This window comes from Maylandia zebra, linkage group LG9, assembly GCF_041146795.1.
Source record: "Maylandia zebra isolate NMK-2024a linkage group LG9, Mzebra_GT3a, whole genome shotgun sequence".
Lineage (NCBI taxonomy): Eukaryota > Metazoa > Chordata > Actinopteri > Cichliformes > Cichlidae > Maylandia > Maylandia zebra.
In genome coordinates this window covers 5563811-5575189 of record NC_135175.1, presented here as the reverse complement: position 1 = coordinate 5575189, position 11379 = coordinate 5563811, and the positions used below count along the sequence as shown (strand labels likewise).

Here is an 11379-nt window from a genome sequence, read left to right as displayed (position 1 = left end):
ACCTGTGCAGGTAAGTCCTGTTAATGAAGCTGGTGAAGATAAAATTCCTTTAAATGGTTTTTGTAGATTGTTTTCTTCTTTCTCTTGCTCTTTAGAACTGTCTGTTGTTTGGATGGATTATTGGTTTTTACTCTGATACATCAGGCCACGCCCACACAGATTAACCCCCCCTCCCCCTCCTTACAGCTGTCAACCTCAGAATGGGGGGGAAAGGCTTACAGCTGTTTTGGATTTACCCATCGTGATGGGCTCCTGTGAGATTGGGGATTTGTTGTGTGTGTGGAATGCATCCTGGGAATAGTAGTTTCCCAGGATAACTGACTTTTTAAAATCACAGAAAAGGTTATTTTCGAACACTGCACAAGAGCTTTTGTCTGTCAAGGGTTATGAAAAGTGTAACAGCATGTACTGTGCAAGCAAACAGAAAGCAAACCAAAGCCAGCAGAAATGCCCCTCAGAGTAGTTTCTTTTATTATGAAGGTGTACTACAAAGCAGGATATTCAGGTAACTTCAGGTTAACTCTGGGTTTTCTGTACTACAAATGTTGATTCATTTCTTGCCTTATCACCATGGTAACTTGTACTACAAACCTAACCTGCTCTGGGAGAGGTCAGGTAAAAGCACACTTATACAGTACTTTTAAATTAATGCTTATCTTCAGACACACACACACACACACACACACGGTTCACTGTTTTTTCTGGAGGTAACTACTAATGGCTACCTAGAACTCAGTCTGTATGGTACACTTTTAACTTCCTTTCTAAAATAAGCCTTTATGCTGACAGTACAGTTACCAATCAGGTGCTGCCGATACCAGCCTTTTCCTTGCCTGGCAGGAGGAAAACAGGAAGACCACGGTTAAACTTTACGGATGTAGTGAAGCAGCACATGCAGAAGGTTAATGTGATGGAAGAAGGTGCAAGTGATAAGGTGAAATAGAGGCAGTTAGACAGAGGCAACTGAAAGTGAACATTTCAAAGCTCTTTTCTGCACTTATTAACAACAGAGGGCAGAAGCGAGGGGGGAGACAGGACAAAAGACCTCCTGTTGAAGAGAGCCAGAGATTAATAACTGGTAATGATTTAATGCAGACAGTAGATTATTAGTAGTAAATTCATACATATTCATAAATTCAGCTGAAGTATATTATTAAAGCTGCAAGCAGCAGTGACAGTGAGAGTCCTTGCACACTCGCACATGTTCAAGCAAGCTGTGGCATGCTGTAAGTGAGGAATGCCATGTGCTCAAGCGGATGTTTTCAGCCCAGGATGCTAATTGGGTGTTCTGTAAATCAGCTGCATAACAACTCCTATCCCCATTAGGTGGCAATGAAGAATACTGGGTACCTATATGTCACGGTGTTAAATATTATTAATGGGCCCACCAAGGAAAATATGATTTTCATAGAATAATAATTGTCACCTACTGCATATTCCCTGTTACCACTAGGTGGCGCCGTAAGTGTTGGGTTTATATGGCTCCAAGAGACTTGTTTGCATGTCTCATAACATTACATGACACCGCACAATATGAGACTGTGTGTCTCATATTGTGCGGTGTCAGAGCTGCTTCTGTAGAACATTTATAGATGGTGCTACAGAGCCAGTTTGCAACACTAATAAATAAGTCCCGTAAAAATTTAAAGCCTATTCACCTTGAAGGTGTGTGCCAAGTCTCATGGTTTTTAAAGCTTTCCAAGCCCCTGAAAAGTACGTTTCTGTTTCACAGTGTGCTGTTGGGTGAAAACTCATAATTTTCACAGCATCAGCAAGGTCTGAGGTGTATTCAGACTGCTTTTGAGGTGGATGCAGTTAACATGGGTGAAGAACTCTAAAACATTTTGGAAAACATAATTTAATCGTACAAACTGTTTCCCAAATTGTCTTTTCCATTGCTGCTGTTCAGCAATCCAGTCGTCCAACTTCAAGGACAAACCTGTTTGACGCGTAGGGGTGGCTGTAGCGCTGGAGGTAGAGCAGGTCACCTACTGATCAGAAGGTTGGTGGTTTGATCCCTGGTTTCTCCAGTCTGCATATCAAGTGTCTTTGACATGCAGACATCCAAGTTGGTCTCCAATGCATCCATTGGTGAATGTAGTTAACGAAAGCTCTAAGTATAGAGCAAGTGCTTGTCAGAATGAGTGTGTTTGGGTGAATGTGGCATGTTGTATAGAGTGCTTTGAGTACTCTGGGAGAGTAGATCAGTCCATTTACACTTGAAATGTTAATTTGGACCCAGATTTTAAATCAGATCAACTGTGTAATCTTGTTGTTTTTCATCTGTTTATCAGAGTCTGAGTTGTTGCTGTTGTCAGTTTGAATATTGAAATCACCTGAAATAATACCATCAAATTTTATTGCAATTTTGGAAAGAAATTCAACCATTTCCTCCAGGGAAGAAATGTCTCAGCTCCTGGGAATGATATATACAGCAGGAGAATTCATTGCCAACCTTGGTGATGAATTGTTGTTTTTTTTAAGGCTTAAGACATAAGGGCCTGAATGACGTTGAATTTTAAATCCTTCTTCTCACATACAAAGGTCTCAGTGATTATTCCAATGAAGATATAATAGAAGCATTTTATCCCAATAGAGCATTCTCAAAATGCAGTAATTGTGATACCTAGAGTTTCTAAAAGTAGACTGGAGGAAGATCTTCACTTATCTTGTGATAACCATTTGGGCGCTCGTGGCTCAAGAGTTGGGAGTTTTCCTTGTAATTGGAAGGTTGCTGGTTCGAGCCCCGGCTTGGACAGTCTCGGTCGTTGTGTCCTTAGGCAAGACACTTCACCCGTTGCCTACTGGTGGTGGTCAGAGGGCCCGGTGGCGCCAGTGTCCGGCAGCCTCCCGTCTGTCAGTGCGCCCCAGGGTGGCTGTGGCTACAATGTAGCTGCCATCACCAGTGTGTGAATGTGTGCGTGGATGACTGGATGTGTAAAGCGCTTTGGGGTCCTTAGGGACTAGTAAAGCGCTATATAAATACAGGCCATTTATCAGGCCCCTCTCTTGTGGAACCAGTTCCCAGTTCTAGGCTGGGAGACTGACACTCTTGATTTTCATGCTTAAGTTTCCTTGTGATAAAGCTTATTGTTAGGGCTGATCCGTGAATGATCCATTTTTTAAGCTTGTTAAGCTATTATATGCTCAGGTTTCTCAGCCTTATTTCATGCAATGAGCAAACATTTTAACTTCACTTCTTTTTTTTCTCTACATTTGAATTTGCGTACCATTCATTTTCTTCATCAGTGTTCCATAGTTTGCATTTTGTCCTTGTTTTCTCTTTGCTCTTCTTTTTTTCACTCCTGTGTATGCCCAGGACAGAAAAAATATTCAGCTTATTTTACATTATTTTACCCAGTATCATGGCAAAACATTGACATGCCGCTCCATTGGGTCCGTTTATATACATGCAGAAGTTGCAGTAAATTGCATTACCAGCAGAGGGGGATATTTTATTTCATGAACATGAAAATAATCAGGAAAGTGTTTAAACAGACATTATCTGCAGATTTACATGTAAATACATATTAGCCACTTAGCTTAACTGTTTCTGGCGATTAAGGACACTTTCTTGCTCACTAGCAACTTCTCGCTTTTAAATATATTATCTCCCCTTGCTGGTACTACAACTTCTACATGCATATCCATTTCACACTTTGCCTCTCCAAACCATGAAAGGAACAAGTTGGACTGACGTGTGTAATCTATGCTTTGCTGTGATATTGGGTTTTGTAGCCAGGGTGTACCTCAAACATACGTTACGTACATCCAACATTGAGCTATACATGTTAGCTCAATGTTAGCCTTAAGCATTGAGGCTTATCTTCTGCCAGATAGATGTTTATCTATTGCTCACCATTAGCCGTCTATTCCACTTCACATTGTGGAGAAATTGGCTGCAGTTGAGGTGGATGTGCAGAAGGGAGACCTTGCATCTAGTCCTCTGTAAATAGAAATTAACTATACTAGAGCTAAATGGCTAAAAAATATGCTTCATATCCAGAACAATATCTTAGTTTTTACAGTTATTTGTCCTTAACAACAAAAATATCCAAACAGAGAAATGAAACAACTTTAGTTGTTTTATTTTGAACTGGCAAACACCAACATGTTGACAGACCAGAGCTGGAAAATCTGGGGCTCGTTGTCTTTGGTTCTACCTGCTGAACAACACGTGACTGGTAATCCCAAGTTTAAAAGAATTAGCAATAAATACATTTAGAATAAGACAAAGATGAAAAAAGGTTTAACATAATGTGCTTTATTTTCAGTGATATTGTGCTTAGATTAAACTTAGGTTAAGCAGGTTAGATTTTCAGTGGAAGACTCCATGAAGCTACAACTTTGTAGTTTAGGATCAGTCAAATCTAAGAAGTCATGCTTCGTCTCGGCAAGTCAACAACAACTGGAAAAAGTGAGTACATTTCTTTTTAGGTTAACATGTACACTTGATAGAAAGTAATGAACCCAGCTTACAGGTATTCCAGGGTACAAATGATAAACTAATAGAAATAATTAAAGACATTGGGCATCCTCCCAACAATTTAAATTAAGGTTTTGTAGTGAGATTGCTTAATGCTGACTTATCCTGATTCATTTTGATATGCAGTCAAAACTAACTCACAGCAAAGGTCGTAGAAACAAAATGGGAAATCCTCACTACAGTGAGTAACTTATATGAACAACAGGTATGTGTTACCTGTACATTTTATTTTTTACTTCAAGCAATTTTCCATAATACTGACAAAAACTGAAGCTATTTTACAGAAGTGCACTGCATTCACAAAAATAAAAATAATACAGGTCTTCTGGAAATAACATCGAACCTCATACACAAAACACTTACATTCAGCTTGACTTCAGATTCCTCAGGATATCATTACCTGGGCATCCATAATAATAACCAGCATGAAAAGGCTGAGGCACAAAACACTTTGGTGGATACAGTGCTCTTCTGTAGTTATGTGGTCATGTACTAATGCAGAAGACTAAAGTGATGGATGAGTCTGCACTTTTTCATTTGGAACCCAGAATACCGTACATTGAAAGTCATTCCACACATTTTCCAGATGATGGCTAATATCCCCTTATTTGAGAGCTACCACATTAACACAGAAACATTTTGTTGCACATTCTCTGCCGGCAAAAGGTTCCATACAAACTTTTCCAGTGAGAGTTTAGAGAGCTGATCAACACAGCTAAACAGCAGGTTCTTGAATATTGTGCTGTTGCTTCTCTGGAAGACTCCTTATTGCTAATTCAGAAACCAACAGAGCCACATTCGCACACCATTTCGACGTCTTCACACAGTCAGTGTTTACACAGTCTTTGAATGTGGCCCTAATGTTTCTCGGTCATATACTGAGTTGTGCTGTCAGTCTCTGAGTCAAGTCCTGATTGGTCTTTCTTCTGCGTCAGACCAGAATATTTCTGTGAGATCATCCTCAACTTCTCCTTGTTAGAGTACTTTCTTTGTGATTTCACTTCCTCTGACATTTGATGCCTACCCTGTGATATCACTTTGTGTGATGATGGGGAACATGAATCGTTGTCTCTGTGTTTTAATTTGCTATAACCTGTGATGTTGATGCTGGTCGACAGGCTGTGCCTCCTGCAGGGCGGCAGTGGTGTGGATGAAAATGAGGAGAGGGACAGGTGGGAGGGGGTGAGGGAGGAAGAGGAGAGGAGGAGCAGGGCCTGGGAGCCTCCCGGTGCTTCCTTGTAGAGGCCGGAGGAGCTGCAAGAAGCTGTTAATGAATCCTGAAGGGGTCTATTTAGGGAGGGACTAGAGTAGCGCTGAGGAGGTGGGGGGCATCCATAACCCTCCTCCCCTGGTTTGTCGTCTCCTATGTCCCTCCTCTGCTGTTCCTCTTCTCCTTTGTCCCCTCTCCAGCCCTGGTTGGTCCTGGCTCGAGCCGAGTGCCTTCTCTGCAGCGCAGGGGGTTTTGGGCGGCGCAGAGGTAAGGTGAAAGAGCTTAGCATATTCTTTGTGGTCCAGCAGGTGGAGGGGTGGGTGGGGCTAAAACTTTGGGGGAGGGAAAGTCTCTGCGAGGAAGAGGGAGGAGGAGCATCTGTTTGTTCCTGGTATATACTGAAGACTGCGTGTCCTCCTCCATCATTGCCCCAACCTTCCCCTGCTCCTTTACTGCTGCCAGGTTGCATGGTTAACAGCCCACCTCCCACCCCACTGTCTCCCACACCTTCTCCTCCCCCCTTTCTGTTTATCAGGGAGTCAGGGTATGCCCTGGGTTTGGCTTCCAGGCTCTTTGATTGGATATAGTTAACAATGCTGTTGGGGGGATTGGCTGAGCAGCAGGAGGAAGTGTTGGGTTTCCGGAGGCTGTGGAGGTCAATAACAGTGGAATAAATGTCCCTCAGGTTTATGACTTTTGTCTTCTTGTCACGGTTTTCATGCAGAACAGCATTGGCACAGATGAAGAGGAAAATGCCAATCCCCATGATGAGTGGGCCAAAGACCTTCAGTCTATCAGAGTACAAATACCTGAAGAGACAATCAGAAAACAGACCAATCCTTAGGAGAGCTACTTAAAAACACCCTGAAGTACTTTTAGGACCATGCTGAGTTTTAGAAATTCCAAATAGACTGCCAAAGCTCACTAGTATCAACTTTAATCTCCACCAGCACAGTCAAGAAGCATTCATACAAGAAGAAATTAGCTATTGATCTAACAAAATGAAATGTTTATGATGAATGAAATAGCCATTGGTGGCATGTGTGCAGTACTGATTACAGTATTGAGCAGGGATGAAAAACCTATCGAGGATGTTAAAGAAATGCATGAACATAACAGCAGACTATACACTATGTGGACATCTGCAGAAAACCCATTCCTTGAAGCTTATAGCACAGTTTTTGTGCTGAGGCAACCTTTATATTGGGGTATATTGGGGCGATCGTGGCTCAAGAGTTGGGAGTTTGCCTTGTAATCGGAAGGTTGCCGGTTCGAGCCCCGGCTTGGACAGTCTCGGTCGTTGTGTCCTTGGGCAAGACACTTCACCCGTTGCCTACTGGTGGTGGTCAGAGGGCCCGGTGGCGCCAGTGTCCGGCAGCCTCGCCTCTGTCAGTGCGCCCCAGGGTGGCTGTGGCTACAATGTAGCTGCCATCACCTGTGTGTGAATGAATGGGTGGATGACTGGATGTGTAAAGTGCTTTGGGGTCCTTAGGGACTAGTAAAGCGCTATACAAATACAGGCCATTTACCATTTATGAACTATGCCCCTTGGCACTTGCATTACGTAACTTCATGTGGACTGCCGCTGGGTGCTTGTGGTTCCTGAGCACTTCCACTTTGCAATAATGCCATTGATTGTGGAATATGTTGGAGGAAGGTATTGAAGGAATTTCCCCAACTGGCCTGTTGGAAATGTTTCATCTTCTTACAATACTATGCTTGAATCCAGTGAATTTCAGAAACAATGTCCCCTTTTTTCACAAAGAAGATTGCTGGGTGCTTGATTTTCAATACTTGTGGCATTGGGACTGACAACACCTGAATTTAAAGGTTTGGGGCCACATCTTCTCCATATGCAACCACAATCTGCAAAGCAGTCGTGAGGCAGTGAATTGTTCCATATTTACACAGGGCTTTAGAGTAGGAACTAAACTTCTTTCAAAGCAATTTCAATTTCCTACTAATTTCTAACTGATTGCAGTGACATGGTATGAATGTTACCCTGCTATCTCATCCACAATATGAAGAGATATTTCCCCTGCAAGTCCAGAACTTCCCAAAGGGCCTTTACAGCTGTTCTGGCAGCCTCGGCTAAAGCAGACAGGCTAGTTTGTTTACCTGTCCAGAAAGTCCTGTAGAAAACCTTGTGAAAGATGTCTGGTCGTCCCATTTATGGTTTCTGTCTGGTTAAAACCATCATCGCTTCCTCCATTATCCTGCACGTCATCTGATTGCAGTACACCTTCTCTCATTTCTCGCTGGAAACAGTCAGACAGATGTTCAACTTGACTTAAGATAAGAAACACTTCATGACAAAATGTGAAAAATGACTGCATTACAACAGTCAAAATATGAAAACCACCTTTGCCCAGTAAAATACACACAGTGTCAGTGGTGTAGTGTCTCACTTGGGCATCAGCAGGTGCAGTTGTTGGGGTGTCTGAGGAGACAGAAGCCATGGCGGTGCCCTCCTGTGGCTGAGAGCTGAAGAACAATCCATCACGAGGCCAATAGCCCAGAGCTGCCATGACCACACCCACAACCAGAACCAGAATGCCAAGTGCAGCCACGAGACCCGAGACTGAACACAACTTCAGCTTCCCCTTTACCACCACTACCTCACTCCTCCTAGGGTTTGGGAGGCGGGGACATTGGTTAATTGCGTCATCGTATCACTAACCCCCAGGTGTGTCGAAAAACACACGCAGCCAGGTTACATCACCTCTGAATGCGTGTCTGTTTGTGAGTGTGCATTACCTCTTCTTCTTCTTCTTCTTCTGTGCGTGTGGTTTATGTGGTCTGGATAGCGAGTCCTGTCGGCGTGCGTTGATTCTCAGCAATCCACCTGTTGCGATCATCACCACCCACCAATCAGATGGTGGCCCAGCAGGTTAAGCCCCGCTGACCTCTATCTCAGCTGGACTGTGTCACACCAAGTTCTTGTCAGAGAGACACAGAGTGTCAGATAAAGAGATGTGTTATGATATCACACGCTGCCTGTGTTGTTTGGAGGGACAGACATAAACTAGTTTGATATCAGTTCTGTTCATCTGTGCACAATCGATACTGAAACTCAGCAAACAGTACAAAGTTTGGTATTCTTAAGTGAGTTTTCACCACTAATATTCTCATAGTGACAGACACGTGATGGATATTAAACCCATTTGCCTGTTCAATTTTTTATTTAAGAGTGCAGGAACTACACCTCCCAGCATGCACTACTGCTCCATAGCAGAACCTTTACACCGTGTGATTGACTCTCCTAATTCTGACTCCTACACCCAGCCATACTAATACTGAAGGCAAATACTGGCTGGTACATGTTACTGTCTAATAATGACTGATACAGATCAGTATGAATGATACCTACTGATGAGTGCTATCAAATCAGTACTGTTCAACACCAATCAGTAACAAATCAAAACAATTTGTTCTTAATAAATGAATCTATTGTTGAAGGTAAAAATCATGAACACTGTTCTTTGTAATCACTACTACTGTGACATATGATCACTACTGCAGCAAATCAGTCACCACTTCAAAAATACAAATCAATAATCAATCAGCAAATATAACACTGATACATATGATTTAATATTCTGACTGATCTGATCACACTGCTCAAGCCTTAATGAATCACTGCTTGTTACTAATCAATAACAAAACACACATATACACAAAAGGAGAACTCACACACAGCATAGCCCTACAGTATTGATCACTGGTGTTGAATATCAATTGAGCACTACCTGTCAGTACTGATCAGGGTTGGTTAGTTCACATAAATCAGTCATGAGAGCAAAACCGACACAGATAAGTACTGATCAGAAACACTGTGCAAACACTTAGATACACGTAAAATAAAGCGTAAGGTGTGTTTGTTCTCACAGACACCGCTGCTGTCGGTTCTGTTCTCCTGCGCTTCGTGCTGCTGCAGTCTCTAAATCTCTCCTTGTCTCATCGCCTCCTGCTATCGTCTCTCCGGCTCTTTTCTCTCTCTCCCTCTGCTCCGCCCTCTCTCTGTTTCTGCAGTGATGCTAAGAGTCGTTGAATCTCCTCCCCCAAAGAACGAAAGGCACAGTGAGAGTGAGCGATAGAGCACCAGAGGAACGAGTGTCTCTCGCTCACTCTCTCTCCTGCTGCTGTAATTCAGTCCATAAGTCTTTCATGGCATGAAACCTGATTAAATATCATTACAGCCAATTATAATTGTATAATTTTATACAGTTATTACAATAACAACATATGTTGCTGTGTCTGGATGAATGCATGTGTTTATGTACTTTAAACAAAGATTTTAGCAAATTCTATCAAATCAGTACTTAAATTATTTGTTACAATAAATGATCCTTATGTGCTGATAATATTACACTACTAGAGTCTCATTGCTTCAGCACAAACCATGGTTTGTTTTCTGTTGGGTATTTTTTCAGTTTATGGTCATTGGTTCTTGATTAGAATCTGTCTCTGCTTCAGATGTTCTCTGTCAAGAGGAAATAACTTTCTTAAATTATACTACTTTTTAAAAAAGTAAAGGAACACTTTTTTCATCAGTTTTAGCACCTTTGGTGTTTGGCATCAACAGGTGCACTAGAGGGGCAACAAGTTTTCACTAGTTTTGCATTTGGCTAAGGCCAGTGTCACTACTGGTAACATGAGGCGATATGTGGACCCTACAAAGAACAACGAGGTGGAAGTTCATCCAACTCCTCCAGGGTGGCACATCAATACGTGCCATTGCCAGAAGACTTGCTGTGTCTCCTAGCACGCCTGACGCCTTAACGCCCACTCACATCCTGGGCCATTTGACCTCAGTAAATCACATGATAGGGTGGGGCTAGGTTTCACCCGAAGCCTTGGCTGATTGTGACCTACACCCGTTTTCACACTCTCTCTCGTGTGATTAGGTAGAGGATCACTAAGGGGTCCATGACCCTCTTGGGGACACTACCATATTGCTCTTAAAACTGAAGAAGCTTCTCGGATTAGAGGTGAAACGTCTTCAAGGAAACTCAAAGAAGTCCAGATGCTTTTCTTTTCCAGATCCTTAGACTATGATGACCTGGATGACTGAGAACCTCCACAGACGCTTGTATGAGTATTTACTGATCTACTGAGAGTTTCCTAAACAGCCATCTACAAGGTTGGCAGAGAATGGTCCAAAAAATAGAAAATTTCGATGTAGCATGCTTTGATGGGACTGTCGATGTGATTTGGCACTATGTAAATAAAATGGGTTATAATGCCCGTGAGATTTGCCACACTGCTTTTCCCCACTTTTGATGAGAAGGTCAGAAATTGGTTAAAAGTAAGTCAGAGCTGCAGTCATATAATTAATGATACAATAAACCCACAGTTATTCATATTTTATCTTTTTTTTGATGGATCTTGATCTTATTAACCTCTTCTTTCTTACACTATACATTGTATTTTTCTTTAGTTATGCGTATTTATGATAGTGTGTGCAGAGAGGCACACATCACACACACTGTCTATAACACATAAAAACATTGGCTGGTCTGAAGAGTCTTGATTCCTGCTGCGATATTGGTCGGGTCAGAATTTGGCATAAATATGAAAGCATGAACCACACACTTCGGGCACACTGGGCACAGTTTAAACATCACAGCTTACTTGGGTACCGTTGCTGACCATGCCCATCCCTCCAGCTGTCAGAAGATAA

At 42.3% G+C, this 11379-nt stretch overlaps 2 protein-coding genes across 3 annotated transcripts in view; both read right to left on the bottom strand.

The window, feature by feature from the left end:
• Positions 1 to 89, bottom strand: part of LOC101475436 (band 4.1-like protein 3) — a 36692-nt gene extending 36603 nt beyond the window's left edge. The window contains exon 1 of the mRNA XM_076887905.1: positions 3 to 89. The gene's annotated coding sequence lies outside the window, so the exon portion shown is untranslated. The remainder of the gene's footprint in view (positions 1 to 2) is intronic.
• Positions 90 to 4244: 4155 nt separating this feature from the next.
• LOC101474480 (uncharacterized) lies at positions 4245 to 9719 on the bottom strand. Of its 2 annotated transcripts, none has more exons than XM_004573671.3 (5): positions 9585 to 9719; positions 8454 to 8635; positions 8081 to 8324; positions 7815 to 7954; positions 4245 to 6505 (listed from the first exon to the last, which is right to left on the bottom strand). In XM_004573671.3, the coding sequence occupies exons 2-5, from the start codon at positions 8552 to 8554 to the stop codon at positions 5344 to 5346; spliced, it is 1647 nt and encodes a 548-aa protein (XP_004573728.2). In that variant the 5' UTR covers positions 8555 to 8635; positions 9585 to 9719; the 3' UTR covers positions 4245 to 5343. The 2 variants fall into 2 exon arrangements, with proteins under 2 accessions (XP_004573728.2, XP_004573729.2); XM_004573672.3 differs by having other exon boundaries at positions 8105 to 8324.
• Positions 9720 to 11379: the final 1660 nt, after the last annotated feature.

Coding starts and splice junctions, on each gene's coding strand:
- LOC101474480 (XM_004573671.3), bottom strand. CDS start 8,554: ATGATCGCAACAGGTGGATTGCTGAGAATCAACGCACGCCGACAGGAC. Junction 8,325..8,453: donor AAGAAGAAGAAGAAGAAGAG/GTAATGCACACT, acceptor CCCAAACCCTAG/GAGGAGTGAGGTAGTGGTGG. Junction 7,955..8,080: donor GACACTACACCACTGACACT/GTGTGTATTTTA, acceptor GACTGTTTCCAG/CGAGAAATGAGAGAAGGTGT.